Raw genomic sequence first — 17536 nt, forward strand, 5'->3', positions numbered from 1 at the left:
CAGTTCTTACCTCATGGGCTGCGTCCACAAGAACTGCTTGTGAAGTCAACAACAGTAACAACCACAACAATAAAACACATGCTCAGGACACCCCACATATGCTCAGGCAGGCGGCTTATTGTACGAAAGTTCTGCAGGCAATGCCAATCCAGCTTCTTACGGGATAACTAGCAGGGCGGCAGTATTCTAAGGGTGGGCAGTCCTAATGTGGAATGGGGCAGTCGGTGGGGGCATATAAGTGTGGATGAAATAGTAAAAAGAAGGAAACGCAACCATCCGTATCAGATATTGATGCAAGGGTTATATCTTACTGATTTACTCTATGCCTTGTATCAAGAAGTGATACAACTAGTGAATTAGAAATCTGAATCACACACGTAAGAATGGGACCAGAGAACACCAGATTAAGATTTATACTAAAAAAATATACCTTAGGACTGGGGATTTGGCTCAGTGGTTCTGCCGGCTGCCTTGAAAGCACAAGGGCCCAAGTTCAAGCTCTGGTACCAAAAAGCAAAAAACAAAAAAACGTTTGAGGACTCTGATGTATGAAAACTTTAAATGTATTTCTATATGATACTATCTCATTTGTGTCAAGTGTTAAAGTTCAGTAATAAAGATAAGACAGCATTTATAATATCACACGAAGCAATGTTCCTGAACCTCTTTAGTGGTGTTTCCTGAAGTGGTGTTTCTCTTTAGTTCAGTGTTTCCTGAACAAACAAACAAACACCAAAAGAACAGACAAGAAGAAACAAGAGGGTGGAGAACAAAAAAATATCTTTAAGCCAGGCACGGTGGTGCCTGCCTGTAATCCCAGCACTCGGGAGGCTGAGGCAGGAGGATCGCTGTGAGTTCGAGACCAGCCTGGGCTACATAGTGAGTTCCAGGGCAGTCTCAACTACACAGTGAGAACCTGTCTGTCTCAAACAAACAAACAAACAAATAAACAAATCTTTAATTAAAAGCACTAATTCAATGGCATCCACGAAAGATGAATAAGATAAAAACACCAGAACATAAACATGAATGTGCCACCTTTTCATTTATTTTCAGTTGTCTAAGTGTAACTTATAAAGTCCACAAATTTCAGATGTATTCCTGAACATCTGTGTAACAAACATTCAGATAAAAATATAAAACACTGAAAAGCTAAGTCTGATAGCCATAATTTAAAAATCTAACAGATTCAAAGTTAGGCAAGACAATCAATCCAAGAACAGTATCCATAGTAAAGAGAAAAGAAAAGAAAAAATGGGGGAGGAAATCACCAAGTAAAATGTAAGAAAATTTCACACAAACATAGGCAATACCGTGGTACCTCAGTTCATGAACTTAATTCTCCCTACAATTCTGGTTGCAGCCGAACTGTAAGCACTATACCCACCCCTTGATCATGCAAGACCTGTGTGATCCACCCACTCTAGAGGCTAACAGGAAGATCAAGTTCAAGGTCAACTTATTGAGACTCTGCCTCAAAAAATTTTTAAAAAGGGCTGGGACATTGCTCAGCACTCAGTCAAGACTCTCCAGTGCTCCAGTACAAGTACAATGGGTGAGAAGAAGGGACATTAACCAGGGCACAATGCCACAAAATTTCAAACAAGCAGGGAAAAGACCTTCACAGTTTCCAGAGAGAAAAATCAGTCCACAGAGACGAAAACAAAAGTTAAGAATACTATAAGGACTATTAATAGCAACACCGGAAGCTAAAAGACAACTGAACAATAACTTCCGAATTCTAAGAGGGAAAATAATTTCTGATCCAACAACTCTATCAAAGGGCAGAATAAAAACAGCTTCAAATATAATATCTCAGTGTAGTATCGAAATCACCTTTTCCATAAAACTCTGAGGATATGTCTCTCCAGAATAAAGAAGCCAAACATCCAAAAGAACAGAGAGATCAGATACTAGCCAACAATGAAGGTAAGTGCTGTAGCAGTGACTACACAGATACACCCGGAACTGGAGGACAGCGCAGGGAGGGGCTCAGGGTGTTTGGGAGAAGAGTAAGAGGGTGGGTGGGGAGGAGAGTGATTATCATCTGATGGTGCAGTTGACCATGTAGACAAAGACACAGACTAGGAAGGTGAAGAATCAGCAGCACACACATCTTGAAAATGAAGCAAATGATAAACCAAAGCCATACGAGATAGGAAAGGTCAAAGCACATACTTTTGGCTCAGCAAGTAAAATTAGTTACTGTATTAAAATAATGCAAACAATAATAATACTGGCTTAGACAAAAATTATAATAGTTATAATAAAAAAGAGTTGAGCAAAGAGTCAACAGATATCTAAATCTGGAATCAAGAAATAGCAATATAAGCATGTATAAAATGACCTTGAGTTCCTCATCATGGATCAAACATACTAGAGGAAAAAAAAACTATGCACTGAACATGTGCACACTTTCTTATTATTCCTTAAACAATTCACTATAACAACTATTTGCACAGCATTTACACTGTATTAGGTATTGTAACCCAGAGACATTTAAAGTAGAGTAAATGGGAAGATATATGTATGTTATATGTGACTACTACACCATTTTTTATCAGGGTGTTGGGCTTCTGCAGAGTTTGTTCCCATGGGGCCTTGGAATAGGACAACTGTTATTTAGAAATATGGAAAGAAAAGTCAGAAACATTTAGAATAAATTAAGAATAGGAAGCCTCAACTAAAACGAGTAACAAGGGCTTGGATTTACCTTTCTGCTTTACTTAAACAGTAAGGAATCAAGGAAAAGAAAAGAAAGATTTTCAAATGCTAGTAATAAGCACACAGGACAAGTGACAGCATGAACGTGCCTTTGGGCACACACTGACTGCCCACAGAAGCTTGGAGCAGGGACAGCAGAGGGTCCGAGGTAGAGAGGGGGCGATGTGTGGGTGGAGAAGGGAGCCCACAGCAAGCTCCCCGGTCTGTGGGGCTCTTCCCTGGAGGCCGGCCGAATCCTCTCTGTGCCTCTATGAGAGTAAACTATACCAGACCAGGAAAAGCCAGGGCAGTGGCACACACCTGTGATCCCAGGACTCTGGGAGGCTGAGGCAGAAGAATCCCAAATGCGAGCACAGCCTGTTCAAATTAATTCAAAAATGTAAAAGGAAGTGTAGCTCAGTACAAAGGTTCTAAATCCCTAGTACTTAAGAGGGGCGGGATGAAAAGCAGAAATTACTCAGATGAAAAATCAGTAATATTTGATTACAACTATTCTAAATGTACTCTATGTTTAGAGTAAAACAAATATAATTAGGAGAAAAATGAAAGTTTTATATTAATTAAAAACAAGCCACAATCAAACTATTAATGATGAAAAGTGTATCTGAAATGAAAATCACACTGGCTGGGATTAATAGCAGATTAACAGAGGAAAGAGCAACGAATCCAAAGACCTGACACTACATAAAAAGCATGAAAAAATACTGAGAAAGGGAACAAAGCATTAGTGAGTGACCTATGAAACAATAACTCAGTGTAACTTACATGAAACTGAGTCTTACAAACGGTGGGGGTCAGGGGCAGAAAAAACAAAAATTATCTGAAGAACTAATGGCAGTCTCAAAATTTGGTGAAACCAAAGACCCCCAGATCTAGAAAATCAATGAGACTGAAAGAGAATAAACTTAATGAAAACTAACAAATTCTTAACAAACATACAGACGAACAAATCAAAGAACAGTAACAGATTTCTCTGAAATTACACAAATCAGAAGACAACTGAAACGTATCAATTACTCAAGGGGGGAGACAGAATTCTTCTTAGCTACAGTATCTTTCAAAAATAAGGGAAAAATGACACTTTTGTGGAAAAAACAAAAGGTAAACAATTTCACCAACAGCAAGACTGCACTTTAAAAAAATAAAATAAAAGCCGGGTGTGGTGGCACACGCCTGTAATCCCAGCACTTGAGAGGCTGAGGCAAGAGAATCTCTGTGAGTTTGAGACCAGCATGGGCTACATAGTGAGTTCTAGGGCAGCCTGAACTACATAGTGAGACCCTGTCTCCAAAATAAATAAATAAAATGAAGGCATATGAAATTCTTCAGATGAGAGACAAAGGCCACCACGAGGAAAGATCCCTAAACAGAAGCACACTCAAAAATGGCAACTATGTGGGCAAGTATGAAACAACAATTTCCTCATTTAAAAATACTTCATTTGCAAGTGCAAGGACCCGAGTTCAACCTGGTACCAAAACAAAACACCCCAAACCAAAACAAACCAAACCAAAAAATAAAAATAGTTTAGTATTTTAGGTAGTGAACAGTAACATACTATGAATTTTAGCACACGTAAAAGTAAAGTATAAAATACATGACAATAGCAGAAAGGTCAAATGGAAGAAAACAAAGTGGTCCATTCTTTGTACCGCCTGTAGAGGTTTTATTTGAAGGTGGCTATGAATAAGTTAAAATCATATAATAAAATTTAAGAAAACAGAAGTAGAAATTGCTATTAAGTCAGAGATGGAGATGTGATCATGACAACAGCCCTCAACCCGATACGAAGAGGGAAACAGAAAAAAATGGGATGGAAATCATAAAAATTTATCTTCAGCAAAATTAAAACTTGCTCATTTCAGTGAAGCGAAGCACAAACAAAGAAAACAATAAAGGATAGACAGAAAGGGACAGGGGATGGATCTCCTGCAATAGGGAACGGACCCACGGAAATACGGGTAAGGGATGAGAAGGAAGGGGAGATGAGAGAATAAAGATACGCCATGTACAGGAACCCAATAACCTCAATGAACATAAACACTACAGGCCACACACAGGCTAAGACAGTAATACCAACAAGTATTCCAAAAGGAGAGAGGAACCCAGGGCGAGTGTCGAGGGACGGGGAAGGGGATGAAATACAACAAGCTGTTGGGGCTGAGGATTTAGCTCAGTGGTTCTGCTGCCTGCCTTGCAAGTGCGAGGTCCCAAGTTAGACCCCCAGTACCGTAAACAAACAAACAAACAAATAAATAAATAAGTAATTTTTTAAAAATTAAGACCTGCTCTTCAAAAACTCTTATTGAGGGCTGGGAATGTAGCTCAGCGGTGCCGCCAACTGCCTTGCAAGCGCAGGTCTTGAGTTTGATCCCCAGTACCAAATAAAAACAAAAACAAAAAACTGTTAATGAATGAAAAGATAAGCCACAGACTCAGAAAATCTTTTCAAACAAATATCCAATAAAGTTATATATCCAGAATATGCAATGAATGCTTATAATACAATCAGATGACAACCTACTTTAAGGGGAGGGGCAAAGAATTCAAACATAGCTCACCAAAAAAGATACATGGGTGGAAATTAATCACGTGAAAGGATGCTTAACCTCCTTGTCTTTGGGTAATGCCACTGGAGGCCAAAGGAGATATGCCACCTTACGTCCACTACAATACTAAAAACTGAAAGTTTTCAAGTACTAGTGGTCAGAGGCAAAATAGTATAGACAGTGGAAAAGAATTTCAATACTTCGTTAAAGTTAAAATTTACTTCTCACATGACCTAGAATCCCACTCAAAGGTATTTACCTAGTCAAAGCTATGTTCCCACAAACATCTGTGAATAGATGATCACAGAAGCCCTATTTACAATAGCCCAAACTGGAGAGAATCCAAGTGCCTTGACTGGTGAATAAATAAAATACGGTATTATCTATACAACAGGCTATTCAGTAAGAAGCCAGAATGAACTGGTATGAAAATAACATGAAGGTCAGAGAGAGTGGGAGAAGCCATATGGAAAAGACCACACTCTGTATGATTCCATTTATACGGTATTTCAAAAAGGCAACACTAGCTACAAAGGCATCAGTGGCCGCTGGGGTCAGGACTGGAGGGGAATTTTCAGGGGGACAAAACTTTCTACCCATTTTACCTTAAATTACACCTAATAAACTGACCAAAAGCTAAGTGAAATTAAAAGACACTGCTTACAGAAGCCCTTAGGTACTTGCTTTAGTCAAATATTTAATTTTTGCTTAACCTTTTAATTTTTTGCTCAGTTTGTCTAAAGGGCTTGTGGCAGATCTGAGACGGGCAAACTCACTGGCCACTTCTACACCCTACCCTGTATTAGTTAATTCCCACTCCCGGGACAAAACACTCAACACCTGCAACTTGGAGGAGGGAAGTTTGTTTTGGCTCACAGTTTAGTCCAAGGCAGAAGTGGTGCAAGATATGATAAACTGTGGGGGGACAGAGCTGACAGGAAGCAGAGAGTGAGAAGGGAGGATCTGGGGACAAGATACGCCCTCCTAGGTCAGACCCAGTGACACCTCGGGCCAATCCCCTTCCAAAAGCCCCTCCTCTGAACACATGAGACTTCTGGGGGACATTTCAGGTCTACAGCGTAAGAGCGTTCATCTTCTCCGCTTATCTGTAGTATACGGACATAGGAAACACATACTTCTGTTTTCTAGGTCTCCCTTCAGTTAGTCAAGTGACTGATCCAAGGTGGGTCAGTAAAATGTGAGGGCAGCTTCAGGGAAGTCCTACTCTACTGACTAAGGCAGGTGCGGGACGAGAGCTCAGTACATCCTCGGCCTTCCGAAGGGGCCACGTGTACGGAGCTCTAGGAGACATCCTACAAACACGAGGCCGGCTCAACATCATGCGGGACAGAGAGAGCCTGTCCTTGTGTGTGCACACGCCAAGTAACGAATTCACTAATTAACTGCTAGTTCTCTCATATGACTTCTTATTATGTAAAATATTAAGCCCTCTGTAAAGCAACGTTTGGATCTCTGTTACTTGTAGAGTAACCAGAAGCACTAAATTTTTACACTTAAAGAGAAAGTATAATTTCTCCTTCAGGGTACAAACAGAAATAGGTAAAACATTCTTCATTTCCTGGTCTTTTCCTTTATATAAAAGTAAATTTTTATTGTTACTGCTAAAACCTTGTTGACAGGTCTTACATACAGCTTAACTTACCTAAATCAAATTACTCTTATAATTAAAATAATTTAATACAATTGAGCTTCAGTTCACTTGAGTTCTGTTCTCCCAGTGCTATGCTTCTCTGTCTTTCTGATTTCAGTGCACTGCTGCCGAAGCGAGCACGTGCATCTCTGTCTCTACCACATAATCCTACTTCTTCACAAAGGTTAGAACAGAAAGGATGAGAATGAAGTAGCGTATGTCTAATACCACTGGCAGAAAGACCCAAGTTACACATCCGCTCACACCCCACCCTCTAAATACAGAGCATATTCTTTTTTTTTGGGGGGGATACTGGGGATCGAACTCAAGCCTTTGTGCTTGCGAGGCAGGTACTAGAACCACGGAGCAAAAACCCCAGCCCTAGAGCTTTATAGTAGCTGCACATTAGCTGTCAGACTATGGAAGAAAAATTCCATTTCCTTGTAGCAAGACTCTCCACTTGTGAGGTATACCTGCCAGAACACAAACAAAAAAGAACTCAGCATTCTATGCCAACAATGTCTCTTTCAAAAATGGGAAAATGCAACTAAACCTCAATTAATCATTACACAGAAACATTTTCTGAAGAGTCAAACTCCATCTATGTTTTGCTAACAACAGTCATTTCCCTTTTACTAATTCTACTGCTCATCAGTAGCAAGAGCCATAGAATGGACTCCAAGACAGTTCAATTAACCGAGTTCGCTTCAGTTTGGGGAAATAACTTGATTACTTGGCTTGAATATTAAGTAATCTAAAGTAATTAACAGGAAAAATTATTCCTGGGAATAGCTATACTATATTACTTTAGTGTTCAGTTTTCAGTAGTGAAAAGAAAAGAAACCACTAATGTCTCCCAATAATTTCATTCAGGAGTTGACAAACTTTTTCTGTAGACAGCTGAACATTAAGTAATTTAAGATTTGCAGGTCTATTCAACTCTGCTGGTGTAAAAACAGCCTTTGCAGATAATACTTAACCAAATGAGCACAGCTGTTGTTCCAATACAACTTTATGGGTGGGAATCTGAATTTCTCTAATTTTCACATCTTAAAATATTTTTTTTTTCCAAACGTTTAAAAACATAAAAAGAACTAGCTGGCATAGTGGCACATGCCCATAATTCCAATTACTTGGGGAGTGGAGGCAGAATTACAAATTCAAGGCCTGCTGGGACAATTAAGCAAGACTCTATTCCAAAATAAAGTATAGCGGACCCTCAAATTAAGACCAACCTGACATACAACTTGGGTTAGTAGGTTAATGGAAGATTCCTCTGCCTCTTGCTATCTATAGTGTGCACCCAGGTAAACATCCAGATCTCAGCTGTACTGACTTATCACCAAATAGTCCTCGGGAACTGATGGAGTTTGTAAGTCAAGGGTCCTGTGTACTATAAAGAGATGGGGATGTGGCTCAGGGCTAAAGCACTTCTTTACCATGTGTAGGCCCTGGGTTCAGCCCCCAACACCCCACCTACTCGAGCAAGTCTTAATTTGAATTGGCCCTTGCTAACAGTACAAAAGAAGACACTGGGCTGCTGTGTTAACCTATCTAATTGCTTTACACTTTCCTAACACTCATTCAAACTTCATGGTATTTCTCGGGGATATTTTACAGCAAAAAGAACAGTGTTAAATTATTACTTATTGAAGACACGAGTTATTTACTAAAAAAATAATTATCTACTAAATTACTATTTAAAGCCAATTAGCTGTTTTATTTCTAAAACCAAACCTCAACTTTACTTAGTTGGCTCTTTATGCTCTAGTTTCTTCCTAGTTTCCTCCAAATGGCCACTGTCTCACAACCCTGATCGGTTAGATGCCCTCTTTCTCTACTCTGAAATTCTCCATGACACTGAGGAGACCACAGCACAAAGGCTAGTGCTCTCACATAAGCCCTTACTGGTTGTGTTATCAGCATCCAAAGAAATCTATCTTTTTTCACATGTCAAATACTCAGCTGGGCTCTGCACCTACTCCTTCACGAAGAAATTAACATTTTATAAAGCCCAATCTCTATTCTGGACAATTTCATTCTCAAGTGTCTTACTTCCGAGAGCATTTTTGAAATACATTACAAATAAAATTATTACTTATTAAGATCTTGTTTTCCGTAGGAAGATCTTCAGTCCTGCAGCCTGTCCAAATTTCTACATATGAATATTGATAACTCATTGACTCTTGACTGTTACAGCTATTTGGAGGAGAGCGGGGGATATAGTCACTGCTAAAGCACTTGCCTAGCATGCACAAGGCTGTGTGGGTTCAGCCCCCAGCACAGTGGGTAAGAGGGGACTGTTGATGCAAGAAATACACCTGAATCACCAAGTGGAGCAGAACTCCCTGAACATCCTGTAATGGATCACTCACTATCTTCCACACAACCCCAGTGATAGGATTAACGGCCCTAATTTAACCAATGACGGAAGTATTTGTTCTTCCTACTCATTCATGTTCTCTCAGTCCATGCCCTCTGCTAAGAACGTGACACAAAGATATGGTTCTGGCTCTACAAAGTCTACATTCTTACACACAAACACCAAAAGTTGAAAGGGTTTGTGATCCTCAAGTGAAAAACAGCTTTCTTTCCTATTTTATACAAAGACAACACACTGTTTTAACAACAAATGATTCCTAAATTATAAGAATTAAAAATAAGAGCATATTTAAAATTTCACCTGTCAACATTTTAGTGAAACTTCTCCCAGTGTTGTCTCCATGCAGATATTTAAGCACAGAAGGGATACCATCTAGACACATAGTGTGTAATATCTTCTTGTAATCTAGTTTTCAACTTTGCAAATGCAAAGCTGTAACATTACCAGAAACCTCAGGATAGAGACCAACGTGTACAGACAGCTCTCACTGGAGCTACGGCGACTCCATCCTCAGAAGATGGATGCAGCTGCCACTCTGCCAACAGAGTGAGGTTCCTCAAGCCACTACTTCCTGACTCAAAGTTGTAGGAGAAGGCCGGGCATGGTGGCGCATGCCTGTAATCCCAGCACTCGGGAGGCTGAGGCAGGAGGATCCTGTGAGTTTGAGACCAGCCTGGGCTACATAGTGAGTTCCAGGTCAGTCTCAACTACACAGTGAGACCCTGTCTCAAAAAACAAACAAGCAAGCAAACAAACAAACAAACAAACAAAAATCAAAGTTGTAGGGGAATTTTCGGAATCCAGTCGAGGACCATTTAAAACTGAACTAAATCCCTCACCCTTTAAATTTTTTCTTTTATTCTGAGACAAAGATATAAGTTGTCTGGGTGTGCCTTGAATTTGCAATCCTCCTACTGCAACCTTCCTAAACCACCTGGTCAACTCAGGTAAACCTAAGCTGGGGGTAGGGTGGGAAAAATTATCTTGTTTTTGGTTTCTGAGCAGGGATGTTGGCTGTCTCACCCAAATGTTCACAAGGTATCAAATTTTCATGACACAAGGCCAGAAGTTCAGATGTTAGGCAGCCAAAAATAGTAGTAACAATAATAACAGATAAACACCCACTACAAGTTTATTTAGAAAGGGCCACTAAGCGATGTAGGTGTTACAAATTGAAAACCCTCTCAAAATCTAGCTCATTTCCATCTATAGAACAGTGTGTGGGTTGAGGCACTAATGCAGAAGTCCTTTAGAAAAAAAAATCTACTGAGATTTGATGGCATCATGAAGATGAAGTCTGAGTTATATTAAGGCACAAAAAGCTCTAAAGTTAGAGCACTTAAGCTAGTTTCTGTCATTCCCTCTATTACCTTGGGCAAGTTACTCCCTGAGCTCCATTTAATTAAAATTTCAAAAGCGTTCATAAATTAAGACTCCCAAACACAGTAAACTTTCAACTCAAGTTAGGAACAATACAACAATATTGTTACTACTATTATACAGTACTAGATGTCTAACCAATATAATAAAACAAAGAGTAAGATTTATCAAAAAGGGAACAGAAGAGGAGAAAATTACTTTTTACAAAGGATGTGATTACTTACATAAAAAGTCCAAGAGGATTAGTAAGTTACTAGAATTTATAAAAGTTCACCAAGGTACCAGATACAAAATTGTAAGGAAAAATCAATAGCAATACTAACACTAATAGCCAATTTGAAAAATTATAAAGCATACAGGAATAAATCTTACCAAAAAAGCATACTATCTTTCTAGATAAAATCTTATTAAAATATCAGAACAGATGGATAGGTTTTATTCAGAGATGAAAAGTCTATACAAAATATATTTTAGTGGACATACTGAATGTACTTCCAATCAAGCACTATGAATTTTCCCCCTGAAAATTGTTCAAATTACATATGGAAATATACAATGCCAAAAACAACCTGGAAATTCTGAAAAACAAGGAAAGGGTACTAGCTAGCCCTAGCAAATACACAGATTTGCTACAAAGGTGGAGAAATTTAGTGTGGTCTTCATTTAAGAACAAATAAATGGACCAGTGGAAATAAAAGGCACCAATGTAACTTGAAACTCTGATGCATTACAGAGTTGATGTAACACGTGAAAAAGAAAATTCTCTAAACATTGTTGGCTAGCTTTTCATTCAAAATAGATAGCCTAGGACTGGGCATGGTAGATGGCTTGCCTTAGCATGCAGAAGACCCTGGGTTGATGCCTACTGTGACAATGAAAGAAAAATACCCCAAATATCCACCTCACAAAATACACAAGTAATGAGTAGATTAAAGAACTAAACATGAAAAATAAAACTTTAACATTCTTAGAAGAAAATATAGATGATGCCTACAATTCAGCGAAGGAATAGCTTTCTTTACCATATACCAAAAACATAAATCAGTAGTAACTTTGGTATGACCCAAAAGACCAAAGCAAAAATAAAAATGTCATGAACAAATACTAAAAGCAACAGATGGGAGAAATTATTTGCAACACACATAGCTTCCAAATAATTAGAATTTATAAAGAACTTATAGAAATCAATAGCAAAAGCTGAAACAAAGTGGGTGTGGTGGCCCAAGCCTGTAATCCCAGCCCTCAGGAAGCTAAGGCAGGAGGACCTTAAATTCAAGGACAGCCTAGGTCACATAGTGAGACCGTGTTTCAAAAAACAAGCAAAGAAACAAAAGAAAAAAAATGGACAGATGGACATGGTTTTCAACGATTTGATATGAATTTCAATTCATATTGGTAAATTCTTAATTTGAGTAAAACATGCATAAAAAGCTGTAGTTTTATTTGTAAATAAAATATTAAAAATTAAAAGTATCTTGAACCAAGAATTTTAAAAAGGAACAAATCCAATAGTTATGTACTAGTGGTGATAATAGTTCACATCTTCTCAGATGCCCAAATATTTCCTGTCATGTGACCTAACTGGGTCAGCCAAAAGTAATCCACATCTCATTTCAGAAATCATAAATAGAACCATGACTGAAGAGGCCAAATGGGAGACCAGCTAAGGAAGACGGCACTCAAGGCATTTCCTTAGGAGATGTGTCAGGTCTTCAGTGAAGGAAGTGACACAACCTCCCCGAATTACTAAAGTCAAACAGTGATTTAGTAAAGGAAACAGTGAAAAAGCCACATTCCTCTGAAAACTCCTGTTCCTTTCCCCTTTCCATAAAATTAAGTCATTGGAAAAGGTATTATACAATAAACATCTAGTACAATTCTAGTCAAGAGAAAAATCTTTCCAAGAGTCCTCTTGTTCATGACCCAGTATTTCTGCTTTCTCTCTCCATTTTTTTCCCTTCAGTGGGGGTTGGGGGTTTAACCAGGGCCCTGCACATGGTAGGCCGGTGTACTACTACTGAGCACATACCCAGACCTATTTTTAAATTTTGGTATTTAATTTTTATTTTGTGACAGGGCCTCTGTAAGTTACTCAAGCTGGCCTCCAACTTCCAATTCTCTTGTCTCAGGCTTTTGAGTAGCTGGGATTACAGGGATGAGCCGTGACGCCAGGCCTCAACACTTATCTTAAATTATTTAAAAATTCTAAATAATGAAGTATAAATTTCAAATAACTATACATAGTTCACCCTAATTCCCACCCCTTGGGATAAGTTACGGTACATGACAATCATCGTACACATTATCTCAGAAGTGATATTTTAAGGAAGAATTTAATACTTACTGAAAGTCTTACAGATGTCAGAAACAGCTTTGAAGACTCTGTCAGAGAAATTCACTTTCACCTTCACATACTTCATGTTGGGAAGTTGCAGGCGAAGCAGTTTATGCTGGGGGGTGAACTGCAGCTTGGCATCTGCCTGAATCCCGTATTTATCCAGGGTCCAGTGTGTCTTAAGCAGCCAAGTTCTCTTTTTTTCCCACCACAGAGCATGATCGGACCAATCCTTTTTTACATCTATAAAAAACAAACAATAAACAAGCAAAGCTCTTTTAAAAAATCATCAAGATTACGGGAGAGAAATTAAACATAGAAAACTGCACTGAGTATTTAACACAAACAATAGATACCAAATGCTGTAATATGAAAGGTACAAAAGAAATGCGAACAGCTGAGAAAACATATTAACTACCCTAAGAAGCCAGAGTACAAGGTAACTCAGGCAGAACACACAAAGTTAACCAACAACATTGAAGTTTAATACAAACAGAAGAAGAATGACAGAGCAAGTGCTCCATGTTTTCAGAGTACAAATGGGGTACAATTATAAGGAGGAATTTTGTGTTTTTTTTGGTATCAGGGATTAAACTTGGGCCTTATGCTTGTGAGGAGGCAGCAGAACCATTGAGCTAAATTCCCAGCCCTATAAGGATTAATTTTAAAAAGCAGAGCTGGTAGGATTCAAGCTCTGTCTTGAAAAATGGACAGTAACATTCTGCCGTTAAAAGTGAAAAAGATACAGCTTTGTGAGGTTACAGAAATGTGGTAAGGTGAGTTAAGGAAGGTGAAAAGCAAGAGGGGAAATCAAAGTGAACAAAACCCAACGTTCTAGGTAAAGAAGAGCACAAAGAAGCAAACACTCGTGAGCAGCCCCCTCTATATTGAGAGAGCGCTGAAAAATAGGCAGAAACAAAACCTACACGCCAATCTTGTTTTCCCAGACATATCCCAAGAAAGTAACTTCAAAGGTCGCACTGTCCAACTTTTCCCCCTGAACATATTTTGGGACAAGTATAACAGAAAACATTAATATGTGTTAAACTATCTAATAGTTTTGTGCAATTAAAAGAAGCCAAATAATGAAAGGAAGGTAATTTACACAGGATTTGATTACTCAGATGAGACAGTAAACTGCACAGCAGTAAAATGTAACCTCAGCTAGTTTGTAAAGTAACACTGTGAGATTCTTAGATCAATTAATTGCTAAAAACTTAATAAATGCCAAAAAAAGAAGTGGTATTGAAACAAAACCACCAAACTCCAAAACAGAACCAAAGAAATGTGCCGGGGTAAAAAAACTTGGGAGAATGACTTCCTCACAGTAAAAGAGCTACTGCTCTGCTTCTAGTATAAAGCTAATTTTAATACAATCATACCTTCAAAAATGAGTTTATTAAGATATTTAAAAGTATGTATTAGTCTGGAATGTTAACACATATAACTGATGTATATGTAAAAGTCAAATTTTTCACATTGATATTCCTAGGCAGATTTTTATAATGGTAAATTTTTCTTGATATAATTGAACTCATTACAAAAGAAACACATCACAAGTAGAGTAAGATTTTAATTCCCCAGATATTTAAAAAAAATACGCAGCAAATACTTTCAGGAGAAAATTAGAGCTACTTGTGATTATACTGCCATTTTGGGAATTTCAGTATTTGTTTTCTCTTTGGCAACTTCATCCAGTTATGTCACCTGAAGTCTGACTGCAAAAGCACATGTAATTGCTACTTTACAACTACTAACCTAACCGTGACACTTAATGTATGTAGTACCCTGCATCTTTATTTTCCAGCCCAGAATTTGTCAACTACCTGCTGGAAGTAACAGGCTCCGAACTAGCTTACAGAACACAGCCAAGGTTGGAACCTTTTCATTTACAACGAAGTAACTGGTCACCCATGTTTCTTTTGAGGAACAGAAAACCAAGTGCAGAAAAAAGTAACTTACAAAGAATAACGGTAGCTGAACAGCACTGAGATGAACTGAGTTACTGGTGGGTAGATGTACAAGCTTTGCTTCCAGTCACTTCTGCCGTCCTCCAGTATCAACGTCACCACTAGGGAGACTACACAACGGACTCCCAGAGGTGATGAAGTGAGTTTCGATTTACATCATTTAGGTTTCCCCAAAAGGCAACCCCCAGACGAGAACTTGGTGTAAATAACTTACTTGGGGTGAGGGGAATCCCAAGAAGCACACTTGAGAGGAGTAAAAGTGACACAATGGAGGGAAAAGAGGCAACGAGTCTACTAACTTCTGTGGACATGTGGAGTTCATCCTTCTGAGAAATCACGATCAGCATGGACATGAAAAAATATGTGTTACGCACACGCACCGACTCCCTACGATGAAAGTAACCATTATGTACTGCAACAATGGACTGATAAAAATTAAAATGAAAAATGGACCCAGTGAGGAGAGAGAACACTGGACATTACTCTGCTTTCTTGATTAAGGGTTACTTCTACAGCTACTAAATTCCTAGCACTTCCTGGCTGCCAAGCACAAGGGCTGGTGGCACTGCCCTCAGACACAGTGAGCTCAGAAAGCCCCTTGCTTTAGAAAAAGCTGTCGTATGTTAGGGCAGTGACCACCACAGGCACAGATGAACTGTGTGTGGTGGGGAGGGGGCTTTACATGCCTGCAAGAAGTGTGTGCGCGCGCATGTGTGCACCTGCACATGGGCGCAAGGGGCACAGTGTTTATAGCAGCAACAGGGCAGAAGCAAAACAATGCTGTAAAGACATAAAAAAGGTCAAACCCAAACAATGTGGTCCCACGGTAGGTGTTAAATCACAGAAGCAAAAACACTAACCTGACGGGCCAGGGATTTAGCTCAGTGGTTCTGCTGCCTGCCTTGCAAGCACAAGGACCCAGAGTTTGATCCCCAGTACCAAAAACAAACAAACAAACACTAACCTGATAAAGAACACTTTAAAATAATAAAAGTTAAAGGTAAGTTTTGATAAAGAGGCAATTTGCTACCCGCCACGGAAGTTACAGTGCACTATGGTCAAGAACTGATTTCGTAAGTCCAAACACAGAATTGGATGCCATTCCTGTAAGCTAAAGGATGACAAACTATAAATGGCCCAAGGAACAAATCCTGCCTTTTGCTTGCCTTTGCATGGCCTGTAAACTAAGAATGTTTTTTAAATATTTTAAATGGTTAGGAGGCACACATCAAAAGAAGAATAAATGTTATGTAAGTTTTATATACAATTCAAATTTTAGAAGAGTTTCACGAAACATGGCCACATTCATCTGTCCAGGTATCGGCTCTACCCTTATACTCCATCAGCATATGCCACAGCCCCAAATACCTAGTATTAAGTTAGATATACTTGCTCTAAACAATATTATGTTGCACTTAATTTTAATCAGATAGCAAAGCAATACATCTTTATCATCTGATAATTAAGTTTCAAACTCTGACCTCAGAAAAACGGACCTTCCCTGATCTTCACCCCTCCCTGACACCACGTAGGTAACATGCCCGGGTCTCTGCACGTTTGAGAGGCACCTCTCACGGCGGTGCAGAAACCGAATCATCACACTGTATGAACACAAAAGGGTCACTCATCTCTTCCTTTAAAATCTAACTGCCTATCAATTCTACCTGGGTTTTTCACTGAAGGAGCAGCCCACCCAGCAAAACTACACAAAGGTCATGAGATCCAAAGATTACACAGCAGACACCCAATGAGTGGCTCGTCTACCCACTGAAGGAAGGAGGCTCTCTTACCGACTAGCAACACTAGTAAGACCAGTCTTTTTTATCTACAAGAAATAGGAAGACCAATCACACAAAATAAAATTACACAAATAGGACACCAGAAAAAAAAAAAATCAGAAGTATCAGTATTGCTGATGACAACAGACAAAAACAAAAGCAGGCATTCTGACAGCAAAGCAGAAGACAGTTTTGGAAGATGGATGGAGGATGGAGTACAGGAGTCTGGGACCCAAGCAGTACAAACATTTTGGTGACATTCTCAAGACTCAACACATTACCAACCCAGTCAACATTAATTATAGACTAACTACATTACAGAGTAACAAAAAGCATCTGTAAAAATACTCATTCATTCAATAAATAGTTGTTGGAGTATGTGCAACAAGGTACTGTTCTAGTGCTAGAGACAGTGATGGACAAAACAAAGTTCAAGCATCTTGGAGGCCAACTTGAGTGGAGAGGTAAAGAGACCAGCACGAGACAGCATCAAAGAGCAAGTTAGGAGCTCTGATGGTCAGCGCAGTTATTACTGGCAATCAGAATACCTAAGCAGCTTTTTAAAAATATTAATGTCCGGACCCACCCCAAACCAGCTGTCTATATTTGTTTTTTGTAGGCAGAATGAAGGGTGATTATCTATTATCCTGCCACTTTGGTGATATCTATTTTAACCAAGTACGTGGGTCTGGAAACATTTTGTTGTTTGTGTATTTGTTTTTGTAGTACTGAGGAATGAGCACAAGGTCTTTGCACTGAGATACAT

At 39.0% G+C, this 17536-nt stretch overlaps 1 protein-coding gene across 5 annotated transcripts in view; it reads right to left on the bottom strand.

The window, feature by feature from the left end:
- Fermt2 (fermitin family member 2) overlaps positions 1 to 17536 on the bottom strand; it is a 70884-nt gene that overhangs the window by 27781 nt on the left and 25567 nt on the right. For all 5 annotated transcript variants that reach the window (XM_010632546.3, XM_010632545.2, XM_010632547.2 and 2 more), the window contains exon 2: positions 13032 to 13265. In XM_010632546.3, coding sequence (XP_010630848.1) covers positions 13032 to 13265 — 234 coding nt within the window. The remainder of the gene's footprint in view (positions 1 to 13031; positions 13266 to 17536) is intronic.

Source organism: Fukomys damarensis, unplaced genomic scaffold, assembly GCF_012274545.1.
Source record: "Fukomys damarensis isolate Sample0158 unplaced genomic scaffold, DMR_v1.0_HiC HiC_scaffold_17, whole genome shotgun sequence".
NCBI lineage: Eukaryota > Metazoa > Chordata > Mammalia > Rodentia > Bathyergidae > Fukomys > Fukomys damarensis.